The sequence below is a fragment of the Meleagris gallopavo genome, chromosome 3 (genome assembly GCF_000146605.3).
Source record: "Meleagris gallopavo isolate NT-WF06-2002-E0010 breed Aviagen turkey brand Nicholas breeding stock chromosome 3, Turkey_5.1, whole genome shotgun sequence".
NCBI lineage: Eukaryota > Metazoa > Chordata > Aves > Galliformes > Phasianidae > Meleagris > Meleagris gallopavo.
Genome location: NC_015013.2, coordinates 47,540,181 through 47,557,477, shown reverse-complemented (window position 1 = coordinate 47,557,477; position 17,297 = coordinate 47,540,181). Strand labels below are relative to the sequence as shown.

Genomic DNA, 17,297 nt, shown 5'->3' with positions numbered 1-17,297 from the left:
AATTAAGGAGTAGATTACTGAAGTGGGGAGCTTTTTATTTTTTTGAATTTGTTTAGAGTTTTTTCATTTTTAACAGGATGTTAGTCAAATTAATTTGAACTTCATAAAGGTCAATATAGTACTAGCTGCATAGAACTGGGGGAATGGACTTTTCTATAGGAAATATGAAAGCTCAGATATATGCCTAAAAGAAAAAGCATGTTCCTATATTTCGGTATTTTCTATGCCTAACAATCCAAGTTTCAATAGCCTTGAAATTTTGCAACTTGCAGATTACTAATAGTAAATAGTATTCACCACATCAGAATATGATCAGAAGATCATATATTTTGACTTTGGAATTATCAAACACAGGGTGGTAAACACTACTGAAGGTTATGACTAAGATTTTCTGTCCAAGAGACTGCTTTATTTCTACATCCAGCTGGCAGTATTAGTATTTGAAGGTTGGCACAGTGACTGCAGCCTTCAGACTCTTCTAAGGCATAAGCATTTTGACATTTAAAACCTACTCACTTATTTCACATCTTGCATGTAAAAACATTACCTGGTTCTTGTGTAGATACCATGGCAATTGCCTCCTGAGATGACACACACTCACTCACATCTCCATTAAAAGGAATAATGACACTTTCCCCTCTCTGCTGTAGCATCTTCTCTAGCAGCTTATCCAAATCATCACCTAGTTAAGAATTAACAACACTAAATTATCTGGAAGCACTTTAAGACAAATGATGTAGAAAATGACATACACATGTTCGCACACAGCTGATGTAAAATCTGTGAAGAGAAGCTGGAAATAAAGGGAAGAGAGGAAAGGAGATTTTGCTAGTTAAATCAATTCCAAGAAAAAGAAGTCACAGCTGACTAATCCCAGTTCCGTGCCTTTATGCTAATGGTGACATCTGATGATTACAAAGAAACACAAACTATAAAACAGCTTCAAGCCAATTCTAAAAACACAAGAGCACTCATACCTATCACATTTAGCAGTACCAACAGTGTTAAAAACATTTTGTCAAAGGATGAGTAATTCTCAGTACACAGATGAAGGATAAGATGAGCACTTCTTTAGACTCATTCAGTGAAGAGAAAAAAGTAATGCCTCTCAATGGAGAAGGGAGAGCTATCTTCGTGCATGCATGCATTAGCTGCTGAACATCAACCCTAAAGAAATTACACGATCACTGCCTTCACTGGAACTTCTGTTTCTTATGATCACTCACCCAGAGAGGTATTTTTGAAGTGTGATGCCAGGAAACTAACTTTCCCCGTGATGAGTTCATAACTGATCTCTTTCAAAAACTCACTGCTGGTCAGCATGCTTTCTGCAAGTGCTCTAGATTGATACTGACCTGGAAAAAAAGTAAGATTCATCTATAATACAGTGCACCATCCACACGATATTTTTGTTCTAGAGTTAAGAGGCATGTAGATCTTCAGTGATGGACCTCCACTGACTGGGAGACAAGTCTCAAAACAATTGCGACAGTGACAGAACTATTGGATATACGTATAGTATATCCTTTGCCAGCTGTTGCCCATAAGTTCGTACCTTGGGTAATAAATAATATGCAAAATAAATGTTTGTACCTTGGATGGAATGTAGGATTTTGGCTAAAAATGAAAAAGTAATTATCCTTAGTGTGGGAAATTAAAAAAAACAAAACAAAAAAAAAACCATTATAATTTATCAGCTTACTAAGGAGAGAAGACAAGTCAAAATTCACTCCGAGCCAGACACACACATGCGCACACAGATGTTAGAGCCAATCATGAATGAGGAATCTAAAAATCAACATGGTAAAGAGGGTAAAATAAGGGTAAAATAATATCATGTTTTACAGTGATCTGCAGAAAACTGTGGTCAATCCGATACTGCCATGTAAGATGGCACAGCTGTTACATGAAAGAGAGAAAGACACTAATTTGCCACTGGGTCACTCCAAGATATTTTGTAAGGTTGCCTCAAATATAATAAAGTTTCAGGCCTCTCAAGGAGTAGTAACCACTATCGTACAGTAGTTTTTCTAGGTTCCTATGGATACCAGTGCACCAAGTCTTGATGGAGGAACAGTGAACTGTCACATCACAGTATAACTACACAAAGGTGAATAAAAAGAACGTTTTTGAAAGCTGGAACAATGTCTTGGGAAAATGCATTCAGTGTACTGCAACTGTACTTACCCAGGACTACTACACAGAATTCATTTCCTCTTATCTTTGATGCACAAATGGCAACTACATAATCTGGTAGCTTTTGCTGATGTTTCATTTCATTGAGAGTCCTCAATGTCTCTGAGATGCCCTCTGCCAGAGAGTTCTGGGTAACTACCACGTGCACGAGGTCCCGAGACACGCTGGCAATTAACCTAGCGAGCCAGGGGAGTTGAGCTGGTGACACAGAGATGCACTGTGCACTCATCTGCAAGGATCGCTCCCTCAGAGTGAACTCCTGCATAGCTTTCAGCATGATCTGCTCAAATTCTTCCCTCAGGGGTATCTGGTCAGGACCTACATCAAAAACAAACAAATAGAAGAACAGCACCTCATGTCAAAATGTTAAGGAACCAGAAATAAACTCTCGTCTGTCTCAATATGAGAAGTTCCTTCACAGTATTTTTAAATGTAAAAACCTTCTCTCTACACAGTGGATATCTACCTGCATGACATATTCTTGCTTTCTCACATCAGAATCCCCCTTCTCCCTCTGTACTTTCTCTCCTACCGTCCCTTTATTTTATTCTGTCAACAAGGTATTCCATTTTATTCCTAGCTTTTCTACCCTCAGAAAATGGTGGCCCAAACAAGGGGAAGGGGAAGCAAGTGCCTGAAACAGAAGGATTAATCACACTGCCCTCTGTATGTCTTTACAGCAGAAAATGCAAATCCTTGCAGTCTAATCACAGCCATGCAGTATGACAAAACCTGTCACTGGTCTTCATGTCGGTTTTCCTCACTTTTCATACCAGTAAACTAAACTTGGACGCAAATGAATTTACATAACCTCTTCTTTTATAATTTAATATAGCAAATTTTCAAGCTCATAAATTTAAGCAGCATATGTACATACAACTTTACATCTACATTTCTCAGAGCTTGTAAATTATATTGTAAACTTCTACTGGAAAACAGAAGTCATCCTATCTCAGTATCAGTCACTCAGCTTTCAATAACATTTTGCTCACTAATTATCTTACAGCCAGAAATACCCAGGAACAGATTACAAATATTCATGAAAGCAGAGCAAAAAGTAACCATACTTTAAATCGCCTAGGTCCCATGTCAGTGCAAAAGCAGACAGAGCTTTACACCTCAGCAGCTTGCTTTTCTGTGACAAAAAGGGGGGCATAAATACCAGCAACATGTGAAATGCTGTTTTTTTGTTTGTATGTTTTCTCTCAGGGCCAAATACAAGAAACAAATTGAGTAGTGAAAAAAAGAAAACAAAGGTTGTGACAGAGGCAGGGCAGGGAATGGGTGAATAACACAAGTACATGGTATGTAAATATTGCTGCCTGTTGTCACTTTGCCTTTTTGAGAAGTAAATATGGAGAATGTCACCAACCAATTACCTACCATAGCATGCTAAAGTAACTACAGACTTCTGAATTCAAACCTGTCTTCATTTTTTTCTGCACACTGAAAAGTTCTGATGACCCTCATTTAACACATGGACACTATGGTCTACAGAGTACAGACGGACATAACTCTCTCATTATAATTCTCATTTTTTTGGAAAAAAGTATTTTCCTTCTTAAGGAAGCATCTTTGAAAATCTCAAAGTAGCAAAGGAAATATTAGTTGATAGACAAATAAACAGCTTTCCGCAGAAAAAACTCCATCTACATCTCGGCCATAACAAAAAAGATGTTCTAAACTAAAAGGAAAAATTGAAAGCCTCTCTACAGAAGCGAGTTCTCAAAGGATCATCTTGACTTTTGAAATTGAAACTACTAAGGAATAATACCATATACAATTCACATCTGAGAAAGACCTTATTAAAGTAGTTACGCTTTCAAAAGCATCTTCTTTAAGTTCCGTGCCATCCAGTTCTGGGAACACATACTTCACTGTGTACCCCAGATAGTCCTCCAGCCATGTAAGGCTGGGGGCATTGCCAGGATAACCTCGTGAGGTGTGGATGTCTGCATACCCTTTCACAGAATACAGAGGCTTGTTCTTGCACTGAGCAAGAGCACAGTCAAAGCGATTCAACTGAGAAGGAAGGATTTTATAAATCTAGACTGGTCAGATAGTCCAGAAATCTCCAGTTGAAAATTCAAAATAGAGACCTTAGAGTCGCATATGATGAAGTAAAGTAAACAGACAATAAACGTCACTGAAATCAAATACATTTCCTCATCATTTTATGTCATTCATTCATCAGTCAGCAGAATTTATTTACAGCAACATTATGGCTTGCAATCATAGCTTTAACTGTGAATTGCCTTCATAGTAGATTCAAAACTACAGAATTAGAGATGTGCTTACTTTACACTAATTTGTAACACTGCTGTGAGATCATTCCCTTGGTTGCAGAAAATTTAACAGCATTTTATTACTATTAATAATGCTGCCATGGTTTCACAGGGAGTCTGAAACAAATTCTCACACACACACACAGCATATGTATATAGTTTTGGCAATATATATATATTACCAAAAAGGAGAACTTTCATAAATAATGTACGTATGATCTGCACTCCTATACAGCTTTATGCACAAATAATTTACACGATCAACGAGATATGAAAAAATTAGGCAAGGCTCAGGATATGTTATTCTTCTGTCTTTTCATCTTTGCCCTTATCATACGCTCTTGTAATACACTCTAGAAGAAATAATAGCTTTTTAGAACTTTCTCAAGAAAGAGGCTCACATGAAGGAACTATTCGTGTGTGCAATTTGTCTTTTGTCCCCATCAAAAACTTGGGACATGGTTGCCCTCCAATCATCTTTAATCTGCTTTGATTTTACAAATTGGATGAAGCCTACAGTTCAGTGCAACTGTTAGGACTCCAACAGTTTTTAGTTTGCAGCAGGATCAAAACCAGTGCCATGTTTTGATCCCCACGCTCTTCAGAACGTTTCTAACTTTTCCCTCATTAGGTTCTTTCATCTCACAGTGCCAATGCCCATCTCCACATAAGGCCCAGTAGAAAACTGCTCAGCTTTGCGCACCTAGCCAACTCAACACCTGCTAACAAAGGAATTTCTTTATTATGAAGGCATAGTGCTTACTAGACATAGCTCAGCTCAGCTCCAGACTGTAGCAAGGACAGACAAAACATCTCCTAAGGCAGGATTTACTTATGGAATGAAGTTCACTGATTCCATAGGTTTCAATAAAAAAATATTTCTAACCAGAAGTGCTGTATCAGCAGGCTACATGTCTCTCTGAAGGAAGTTTGCAAGCTGCCTCTATCAATCCAAAACTGTGTGAAGCAGCTGGTTTTAAAATGAAAATTCTACAAACTTTCTGGTGAGGTTAAAAAACCTCAAGTAATAAATGTAAGTCCAGTCAAAGAAAGCAAGAAAAATACATTCACCCTGTAAAGAAACACTTTGTCTGTTCCAGCCTGGCATACAATGGGCTATTAAGAGTATTTCTCAGCAGAGAATGATAAATAAAGCAAACAGGTCACTTAGGGCATTACAACACAGAAGATGGCCTTCTTCCTGTCTGTAACAGTACTGCATCAACAGAGAACAGCAGAGCATAAGAATACACGGGTTAAACTGACACAGAGCACATTTATTTCCCAAATTACAGGGTTATCACCAGTTGCACTCCTTTTGAAATGTCTGCACATTTCACACCATTATGTATTACAGATGCTTTAACAGGAATCTAGTACAGGAAAAGGAGTGTGAGCTTCACAAAAGTCACTTCACACTCCTCTATGATAAATAGCATCTTCAAACACAGAAGTTAAGACAGAAACTGCTGTGAGAAGCTTCTTAAAGATGTCCTGCATCATTTCTTTGACTTCTAAAACCTTACTGTTGACACTACTATATTTTTATCTAAGGCAGGGAAAAATGTCTGGACCTGTAATAAGAGAAAGAAAACCTGCTTTGCTTTCAAATTTGCAAAGGATCCATTTCAAATACATTTACATGAATGAGATATTCTTTTAACAACTTGCCTTCATCTGAATAACAAATGTGGTTTTCATGTAAACGGTGCTGTCACCAAAACAATGATGACCATCACACATCTGCTAGCATTTGTTACAAAACTAAATAAAACAGACCAAGTGTCCTTAGAAAGAGCTGTGGTAACTGATGGTTTGATACCCTAAGCAAATGAGTTATCTGCATTGCAAAGGAGGATCAGTTTTCACAAAGGTGACCTGGTCAATCCCCATATGGAGTGCAGAAGCAGTATCAGCCCTAAAATTCTCTTATTCAATCTGATATTCGAAGTAGTGAATACACACACACACACTAGATGGAGCCACCTACTTCTTCCAGGCACAGAAAAATAGTCAGAAAATTGAAGCAGATATAATAAAGAGGGTGACGAGAAAAAGGGCAGTAAAAAATAAAAACTGAAGTACTTAGGACATACTGCTTACCTAGTTGGACAAGATATTGAATAGTTAAAAGTATCATGTTCTCCACGCTTAGCAGCTGACTGCTGGTCAAACTCAGGAGCTCCAAATCCTTGTTTTCCAGCTGTGGAATCTTATAGCAATTCACCAGCAAGGGACTTACAACAATATCACCCACATTGCCATAGAAATAAGGTAAAGTGCCATAACCTTTCATAAAAGAAACAAAACAAAAACCGGAAATTCGCAAAATATGTCACTACATGAAATCATGTACAATGTATACATTTCCAAATTTCTCCTACATGTTACCTTGCCACATATAGTGCATCAGTGACTGTTATTGACATTATAATTACTAACAAAACAAATGAGATAGGCCACTGTTCCTTTAACTTTTTTTTTTTTTTTTTTTAAACAATGAAGGATCACACAGATTTGCAAAAACTATGGACAACGCCATATTAGGATAATTATTTTTATTCAAATACAAATGAGAACATTATCTGCTTGGGTCTTACCCTGACCTTTTACACATTCTCCATAATACAGAGTGCAGAAAACCCAAAAATCAATGGACGCAAAAGAATATTGATCTTAATGTTACAAAAGCAGCATCAGTATCAGTAGAATTGATTCAGCTGTTGCCATATTGTCTTGATTAATTTCACTTTTCTTCCATGTTTTCTTTCTGTTTTCATAAACAATTAAAAAAGTATCAACAAATAAACATGGTGTTCTGTCAGGTAAAGCAGAGGAGGAGAACAGGCTCTATTCTTTTCCTTGAGAATGTTTTCCTTTCAAAAAAATTTCTGCACAGATATTGCCAAACCCATCCATTTGGGTACATCTGGTTCTGTTCTATTAATAGAACCCTGTTTCTCAGGGACACTAACATTTAGCCTCGCTGAGGACTCCATTGGCAACTCTCCAAGAGCCTAAGGGCTGCATTCAATTTGCACTTAATCTGATAACTGTAGACAACCTCATCTTTAATAATGAAATGTTTCTCTGAAAACATTAAAACACCACACTAGAGCTTTAGAATATGCTTCTAGAAAACAAGACAAACCAAAAGAAGTGTAACCCTAACCTTGATGGTTTTAGTGGTGTAGATAGACCTGTTAGTGCTTTTGAAATTATGCATATTAAAATTATCTGTGCAGGTGAGGACTCTGAGAACTTCTCCATTTCTTCATGAATGATAAACTATCCCATGGATTACACAGACAGGCATTTTCTTTTAACACTGAAGCTACTTTATATAAGGATCTGTACTGTGCTGGACTGGAAAGAGATCTGGAGAATTAAAAATAAAATCTATCCTCAAAATTTTCACAGACCTGGCCAACTTCTCTCTGTTATATTTTATGTCTATATTGTTCAGCTTGAGAAGAATATTCACATTATGAGTCACATTTTGCAGTAAAAGCAGTATCTTTCTAAGGCATAACAATGTACTCATATAGCTAAACAATTTTAAAAGTCTGATCTGTTATCTCAATTGCCTACCGTAATCATAGACTATAGAAGACAAAAAGTACAGTTCACTTTGGATCAGTAAGATCACATCAATTTTCTGGTTTTCGTGTGGAATTCTTGGGTTTTGAGATCTAGACTATAAAAGTTGCAGGAAATACTTTCTTGTTTTATAAGTTGTTTACACTGGAAAGCTATTTCCATTATATGGAAATATTTCTATTCTTGGATTTTACAAAAATGTCATTTGTACAAAATTTCAGCTTGGCCAGAGGTCATGACCTGCTTGCAAATAAGGTTCTCTCAGAAATCTAACTTCAAATTTGAAATGTTGAGCAACTAAATCAAACTATCCATGATAGAAAGACTACATACTGTACTGAATGCAAGAAGCAACAAAAAGAAACTAAAAAAGAAAGCAACACTTTTCTCCTAGGGAAACATGTATTTGTTCAAAATGCAGCATTTGACTCCACAGTGTAAAACGTACCTATCAGAATCACTGGTCTGACTCCCGAGTTATTCAGCAGGTTTTCAGGAACAATTACAGTCTCCCCCGCTGGGATGGGTTGAGGCTGTAAAATTCCAGTTAACATGGATTGAGGAACTGGGACTGACAAAAGAGGCTCTATAAAATAAAGAAAAGAGAAGCTTCCATTACTAAAAGGCTCATACTGTGATTTGGCCATATGAACAAATAAAAAAAAATAACTGCAGATCACAAACTGTAATAAAATTCAAAAGGCCTCTGCATTTCCTGCTACAGCTTTAAGTAATTTAAATTAAGAAGCTATATCCTTCTGTAGCCCCACCCCTAAAATAAAACTTTTCTGGCCACTGTATTGTTGGTGGGAATGAGGGAGGAAAACACAGGTTTGAATATGCATCTTCAAACAAAGCCAAGTACTAAGCCAAGAGGCCATCTCTAAGGCAGCGGCCATCTCAATAATATCTTTCAGTAAAAGGGAAGCAACTGGTCTGACTTAGGACCTAGAACATATATAAACAAGAAAATAGAAGCCAAAATCTCCAAGATGTCCTTAAGCAGCTGTTAGAAGGATAAGAATTAGGCTTCATGCATGAAGGTGCAAAAGTAGCTTTCACATGTAAAAAGAAACAAAGTGCAAAATTCTGTCATGTGTTATCAGCTTTCGGTGTGAGGCCTGCTTCAGAAGTTTCTCAGGCTTCTTTTGGTTGTTTGTAACAGATTTTTCAAACAATGCTATCTGCAGAAAAACACCACAGGCAGCATGAATGAATGTATGCGTGCATATGCTTTAGCTGTGAAAATAGCTGTGACTGACTGGAGGTCCTCAAGTAGGCAGAACTGCTCAAATGGCCCTTTCTACTATGTAACCTTCTTCCCATGATAAATACCTCTGAAAATAAATTCCAAAATGTCTCTCAACCGAATCTTCCATAGCAGAATTAAAAATAGGTTGTACATGACAACAAATGTTTCGGGCTTTTTTCCTTTCCTTATGTGTTTATTCTCCCACTCTACAGAGAGATCAGTAATTGCATATTCCTCTTTACAAACTATTCTGACTCCCGCAACTGTGAAGTCCTTAAACAGTAAACAATTTTATTAGTAGTCATGTGCGAAGTAGAACTGATGTGTATTGATGATGACTCACACATGAATATGCTTAATCCTATTTCATATTGTGATATTATATGTTTCTCCTAGAGTTTTTTCACACATAGGCCTTTTGGTCTCACAGACTTCTTCTAACCCAAAATGGGGATATCAGCATCCTACGTCAGGCCAAAATTCCATAAATACATCTTTCCTGTACAGGAACCGAGTGTGCTGTTTCAGCAGAATGACACACTAGATGGAGACATCATATTCAAGCAGAAGGCTAATGGAAAGCCTTCAAATATATTCAGGTATTCATACACCTGCACAATTTCAGAAGAACTGATTTACATTTGGGGAAGTTAGGTAACATTAGATCCTTGTAACTCTCATCTTCCTTTTTTCTCCCTCTTGAAGGATCAAGAGTTTTGCTTTCCCACTGTCCCATCTTTGATTATGGAAACAAAGACCAAATAACTGTGTGCTTTTCTGGGACATCTGAAAAACTCTCCACGTCGTCTTTAATTAATAACAGCAAGCTCAGTGATATTTTCTGTGCAATCCTTAAGTGAAGCAGTAAAGGGCTGCTGGTCTGCCTGAGTACAGCTTTTTGCAAATGAAATCTCTGTCATTCAAGTTTTACCTGTTCTAGTTGAGGGTCGAATCGTAGGAACAGGTACCACTAAACCAGGAGGAGGTACTGGGGATCCAGGAGACCATCCCCGATGACGTTTCTTTGGTGGTCCAGAATTGGACATTGACGCTGTGAAGAAAAGCAAAAACTAATTTTAAACTCCATTTTTGAATGACCTGACTCCAGCCTACATTTCCATTTCACAATAGTGTTGAGCTGTTTCACACTACAGAGCTTCTCAGGTTTACACCTAGACTTACACGAAGCCAGACTACGATGTGACAAACCCTACCGTCTCTGTTAAAAACTACAGTGCTTTCATCACCAGAAAACAAATGGATCTAAAGACTGAACTGCAGAAACAGTATGATGGGAAGAAAACCCAAATCCTGAATTTCAGGTCCAATAGCCATTGCAGCTTAAAAAAAAACAAAACACAGAGCAGAGTTTTCTTTACCTTGGTCTCCAGCTGCACAGGCAGGGCTAGGAGAGGTTGAGTGAGGCATTGGCCGAGAGACCGTAGAACTCAATACATTATTTCTTCCTCCATTAGTGTTTCCATTAGTACCATCAGTGGCATGCAGTGAAAGAGGAGCTGAGTATAATAAAATACAGAGTGTGTGGCTTGAGACAATCTTGAAAACAAACAAACAAAATAATACGGCAGCATGCACACACAAAAGAATATGGCAAGATGCCTGACTGAAAGCATGGAGAGTACTTAGCGGAGGATAATTTGTACACAGGCTTCAAAATCTTAACATTGAAACAAGATATCTGCATTTCTAGGCAGAAAAAATTGGATGAAGAAAAAGTCCAAAATAACCTCACCAGAATAAAAAGATTATACACAGAAAAAAAAATCACTGGTAATCTTGTGAAATGTTTTTCAGACACCAAGAATTTTAAAAAGTGCCCATCGTAAATTCAGTTCATAAAGGTTTCTATGTCTCACTAGTACATCTACTTATTTTTCTCCCAATTATCCACATGCCATACTCATTAAGTCAGTACAGGACTCTCACTGAAGCCTTAGCATGGGAGATGTGACAGTTTGCTGTGCAGCATGCCCTAAGCATTACTGAGGCAAACCATGCCTCTCAAAATCTGAGTAATAGCACTTGCCCATTTGTACTCCCATGTCAATGATCCAGTATGGACAGTTCTGGTGGATGTGGCTTAATTACAGAAGTAAGTTGAAAAGGGTGAGGAGTAATTCCCCCTGCATGATGAATTCTCTTACTCAAGTAAAGAGAGGAAAAGTACTAGTATACTGAAGATATAATATACTAGAATACTTAAATGCAGAATTTGCTGGTATTTTATACAAAACTGTGTTAATGATTTCTTCAATGCAGTATATCCCTTAGGAGCAATACAATAATATGTACATAAAATAGCAAAAATAAAGCATTATGTGCAAAACATAATGCTCACACATAAACCAAGTAAACATATGCTTGAATAAGGAAAAAATATATTTCCCTATATTATTTGTGATAATTTTGATCGTTCAAAGAGCTAACTAGATAAATTAATACATGATCAGAATACCACAACAGAGTACCTAAATGAGGGGTCGAGGTGCCACAGTTAATACTTATTAAATGTACAGTACAGAAATGATCAATTAAAACAGCACATATAGTAAACCTCTTTTAAGTGAGACTGTATTCCATAAAATCCATCTGGAATAACTATACCCATTACGAAAGGCACACAGGTCTTGGTTATTGTGGCAAGAATCACAGGTGACTTTTCCACTCTCTTAGATGTCTTAACAAGTTCAAGAGTGATATGGTAAGCACTTCTATCAGAATGTCAAATCTGAAAGCCAAAGTGTGGCTCTGTCTGGAGATAGTAATGACCATGGATAATCTCAGTCCAGAGGACTGAAAGAATGTCAGGACTCTAGAAAATACTAGTGAACGTTCTCCTTCCCTAGGATCTCTAGCATCATTTTCTTATTTCTTTGCCACTAAGCAGATAATTCCCTTGGCTTTCATTTGTCCTGGAAAGCGAAGTGCTACCTGAAGCAAATGTCTTTCCAACGAGCTGCACTGACAAAGCCAAAGGTTTCACAACGTTCTTGTTCCGAGATGGGTCTTGAGTTCCACTTAAGTTAATAGCAGAAGATGATTTTGCTGGACTGAACACTGAAGAATCTGAGAAAAGAAGATGTTTAACTAAGTAATAATTGAAAACTACTTATATCAGTATTTATGCTTTGTACTATATAAGCACAACCATGCATATATGTTTATCTATACACCTTTGCAAATAATGCAAACAAACTATTTTACACTTCAAAAAAATCATTTAAAGATATCTTACAGGAGTTGTAACAAACATTTACCAGGCATTTCTGTAGAATCTAATAATATACTAAACCCATGATAGATATCTTTCAGAATACTCAGTCTTCACATACCAGCTGAAAAATAATTTAAGTGTATAAGGAGTCTGCTCTCAAAACTGCTCCTTAAAACACACCTGTGAGATAGGCAAATAAACACATTTATCCTGTGTTACAGATGAGAAAGCTGAGGCAAAGAGATGGTGTGACTTGTCCCCAGCAAGCACAGCGAATGGGCACTTGGAAAAAGCTGCCTAAAAGGCTTTGGAATCTCTGTCACAGGAGACTTTCAAGAACATGCTACACACTTCTGTCAGACTAAGATGAGCCTGACTTTGGGCATAAAAAAATTAAATACATAACCTCTGGAGATCACCTTACACCCCTAATCTATAAGGCTATGAAAAGTGTAACCCTGCATAAGAAATGCTTAAGAAAAAAGTCTAAAAGAAAAAAAATCTGCATAGGAAAAAAAATTTAAAGTTTGTCCTGTATAAAAATATAAATCATAACAGGTTCAGAAACTCTCTGCATGCTAACATTAGGCATTTCGTGCCTGCAATTTATTTCAAAGAAGAATTAAACATTGGAAAGCTGATACACTGGCAAATCCACTTTTTTCTTTCCAGGGTGAAGGAACATTATCTCAACATCTGTGCAGAAAATTGTTTGCAAGAAATAGGCTAAGTTCACCTACAGATGTCCTAGTAAAACAGCCAGGGGGGAAAAAAAAACAAAACAGAAGGCAAAGACCAACTTGATCTGCCAAATACATTCCCCCTCAGGCGACACACCATTTGGTGAGGAAGGATGGGAGGAGGAGAGTCTGTTTTGCCAGACAAGCAACTGAGATGGGGAGAAAACAGGAACCAGTAGAGTTACTCCAGCAGAAAGCCTTGTCCACGTTCACAGGACAAATGCTGTAAGGCCACCAGACTGCTAGCTCACAGGCTTTGCAAGATAACACTGGTCTCTCATTTTTTTTATTTGTTTGTTTTCTCCCACTCTCTGAATTCTAATACATTTCTTGACATTTTATGTGTGAAATCAGATGGCTGGTATATGTATAAACATCACATTGACACCTAAGCAGGACTTGTAGTACTGCCTTTTATTAAAGTAGTTTATCTTTCTATCATAAAACCTTGTATCTAGTTGTTTACCATCCTTTAAACACCTTAATTGAAGTTTTTATCTCTTGCATGTCTGCCTAAAAGGAGTTCTTGATGCTGTTCAAAGTTTCAGCCACTTTTGTAATGCCAATTAAAATACAGCTCATTTGACACGGAACTGCATCTTCCCATGCTGTTCTGAAAAAGGGACAGTGTCACAGCCATAGCACACTGTCAAGTTTAACTAGGATATTTCAAAATTCTCCTGCGTTCTAATTTCTGTCATGAAATTACAATTTCTGACGTGACTGCCTGCTTACAGATGTCTTCTAGGACATGGAGTCTTAACTAATGCCTTACAAAGGCAGAAGACAGAAATACACAAGTTAAAAGGGAAAAATGGGTGAGTTGACAAGAAACTGCAAACAATTTTAAAAAGCAACCTGCTAATGTGTACTCCCATTTTAGAACAACATGCCATCCATCCTGAAGTGCAAGTAGCTATGCAATCCAAGGAGAGTAACAGCCAGACCTTTATGGGCAACATATGTCAGAGTTCACACCGGAGGAAAAAAGGTGCCCTTCCCCCTTCTCCTGGTCACTGGGAATTCAAATGTATGGATGTGGCATTATCTTCACTAGAAGATAACCCAGAACAAGATGAAAAGGTCTGAGGCAACTGACCTAAGTGTACAAACAATGACACATAAAAACCAAGCAGACTGAAAATCACAATGAGTGATAAGCAGAAAGCAGTATATAAAAGTGTATCTATTAACTTGGCAGGTACAATAGAAGACAAAGCTGCATTAAATATTGTGTCATTTGTTATTTCTAATAAATAGGTTCTCATGCATCTGCACAGTTCTCACATCAGTCTCTAGAAGCCAATGGATCATGCAGTGAAATGCAGATGTGTTTGAATGACACTCTCAATTCATTCTAACAAAAGCTTCAAGCATACAGCCTGCTAAACAGAAGGAGGGTTGACCACTTGGAGAAAGGATTTTTCTGAGCATATTGATTAGTGACTGCAGTTCCATTAAAAGGCCTATGTTCAGTTTTTGTTTGTTATGCACTTACAGTTTTTTTCAAATTATTATTATTATTTTTTTACTTTTCTTTCTATTTAACAAGCTTGTTTTTTCATCTGCATTTCATCCTCTGCTAAACGGATTTCTGTTTGGCACATACATATCAGCCACTTATAACCACCAAACAGAAAGCTTTTTTCTGCTTTTAATTTTTCAAGTAATAGCAGAAATAGACATAAAAGCATACAACAACACAGATAAAGCTGCAATGAAACAATGAGAAAACAAAGGTCAAAGAGAAGCTCTTCAGCTATTTGTGAAAAATAAATTAATTTATGATGCTGCTTCTTTGTCAGCCAACGTCCATTTGATTTTTACTGTTTCTCCTCAGTCAAGTATGTCATTAATAGCATTTTAGAACTGGAAAGCACATGAGACTCATACTAGAGCTCACATAACATTAAAAAAGCCTGTATTTTAAGAGGAAATGCTTTAATTTTTACTTTTACCCATGTGGAAATAAATAAATAAACAAACAAGTAAATAAGAACTGTCCTGCTCAGCCCCAAAAGAGAATTTTTTTTTTCCATTTATAGGCAAATACCCTGGTCTATATACACTAAAGATCTTGCTATAAATACTGTAAATATATAATTCAAATATTTTGAGATTCACAAAATGAAGCAAATACAGGGAAACAGAATCAAATAAATTAAACAAAAGATCATTTAATGCTTTTTAATTGACTGCTCTTATGAAGAACAAGTCCGTCTTCAACCTCATCTGGCTCTTAATCTCTCCCACAGCAAATTCCAAAAGGTATCCTCCCAGCTGTAATCTATACATGGCTCAAAGTAAATACTCACTTGTTTATGGCATCTCTAAACCAACAATATCTGAGGTAACTTACCACCCCAATGGTTATCTTTATAGCACTTTCAGCTCCTACCTGTCTGAGTGAACCCTGATTTGTATCCATTAGCTGATCCACCCTCTGGGGTCGTGGACGGTGACACCGCAGAATTTGGTTTAGCAGAGAGGCTAGCAGCAGATGATTGCCTGCTTCTACATTCTGCAAACGAAGCAGCTACAGTACATATTAACAAGGTCTGCCTTCCAGCCGGAAAGTTCAGCAACACAGCGGTGAAAGGTGACAAAATGTTAAAAGCATACACACAGCACATACAACAAACAGCGGCAAATGGCAGCATTCAATGAAAATATAGCTCAAGCAGTTTAGTCAACTTTGTCTTCTAATTAAGAAAACCTCCCCAGGGGCCACTGAGAGTGCCAGACAAACAGAGACCAGATGCTGCAAAATGACAAGAGCCCTCAACTCTCAGCCTGCAAGAGATTTGAAGGTATTGGACATATCCCAAGAAATGCTATGAGGCACAACCTTTATACAAACCATCATATGTTGCCCTTTAGAAGGAAAATTGTGCCGACACTCAGATTGTTAGTATGCATCCAGAAAATCTTCAGGGAAATCCCATCCCTGGAAACGTCTGTCTGGATGAAAACTTAGTTGAGAGAGGAGAATATGACTTTTAAAATCTCATATTAATCTTTTTTTCTTTTTTTAAACTGAAATCTAATCAGGCTTTGTTTGAAGAGATTGGGATGTTCAACAGTTCTTTTCCGATTAGAGCTTTACTGTAAATAAACGGTGAAGTGTTCCTAAACGGATGGTATCAATACAGGGGTAGAGCCCATCAAAATAATGCCCAGGAAGTCCATTTTTGATCAATTTTTCTAAACTTCTGTAGGTTCTCAAAACACACACAGTCATCACATAACCAAAAGCTAGCCTTGTATCTACTTCTTCCACACCATCACATCTGTGATTAAAAGGTTTAAAATGGGTTTCCACGCATGCTAGCCCTGACAGTATGTACCAAGACACACACCCACCCCTTGCATCTCCGAATACTAGTAGCCTAATTATTGCCTTCAATGAAAAAATCTACATACAACAAAACAAAATGCGTGACTGCAGATTACACTTTCTAACCAAGCAAAGGTTAAGTGATTGTTGTCAATAGTCTTGCATATGAACATCAGCAGGCTGCACAAAATGTTCCAACAAAACAATCTGCTAAGTACTGCATCAGACTGTACTGTATGGACAAACCCCTTCATAATTCATGGAAAATAATGTACAACAAGGGTTTCTTTCTCAGTATTCAGAACTTAAGAGACTACCAAATTAAATTTCAGAGGTTCTTGTGAAAAATGAGGATGAAAAACATATCCACTCTGAAGTAGTAGATAATTATACTTGTAATCAAGAAAAACAGACAAAGATAGGACCCCTTTGAACCACAAACTGAGACATTACTATAGTTACTCATACAGTTTGATGATAATCATCTCTCTAGAGTCCTGTTGCCATTCACATGAGGATGTGACTCTTCAGATATGTGTCAGTCCTCCTGAGGAGTTTCTCCTCTCCTCATCCACTTTGGAACAACAGGCACCAGATCGAACTCTGTCATTACTGAGAGACAACACAGCTGAGGAAAATAGGCAGCCAGCTT

The 17,297-nt window shown here is 37.4% G+C and overlaps 1 protein-coding gene across 9 annotated transcripts in view; it reads right to left on the bottom strand.

The window, feature by feature from the left end:
* The window catches only part of GREB1L (GREB1 like retinoic acid receptor coactivator), a 127,939-nt gene that overhangs the window by 29,737 nt on the left and 80,905 nt on the right, over positions 1-17,297 (bottom strand). For 6 of the 9 annotated variants that reach the window (XR_004159239.1, XM_010708816.3, XM_031552831.1 and 3 more), the window contains 9 exons: positions 15,707-15,844; positions 12,286-12,420; positions 10,713-10,850; positions 10,265-10,384; positions 8,530-8,667; positions 6,585-6,770; positions 2,188-2,514; positions 1,227-1,355; positions 548-682 (listed from right to left, as the gene is read on the bottom strand). Coding sequence is in view for 8 of the 9 variants with exons in the window: in XM_010708816.3 (XP_010707118.1) it covers positions 548-682; positions 1,227-1,355; positions 2,188-2,514; positions 6,585-6,770; positions 8,530-8,667; positions 10,265-10,384; positions 10,713-10,850; positions 12,286-12,420; positions 15,707-15,844 (1,446 nt within the window). In the remaining variant the exon portion in view is untranslated. The remainder of the gene's footprint in view (positions 1-547; positions 683-1,226; positions 1,356-2,187; positions 2,515-6,584; positions 6,771-8,529; positions 8,668-10,264; positions 10,385-10,712; positions 10,851-12,285; positions 12,421-15,706; positions 15,845-17,297) is intronic. The other 3 variants (XM_010708820.3, XM_010708821.3, XM_031552832.1) reach the window with 2 other exon arrangements.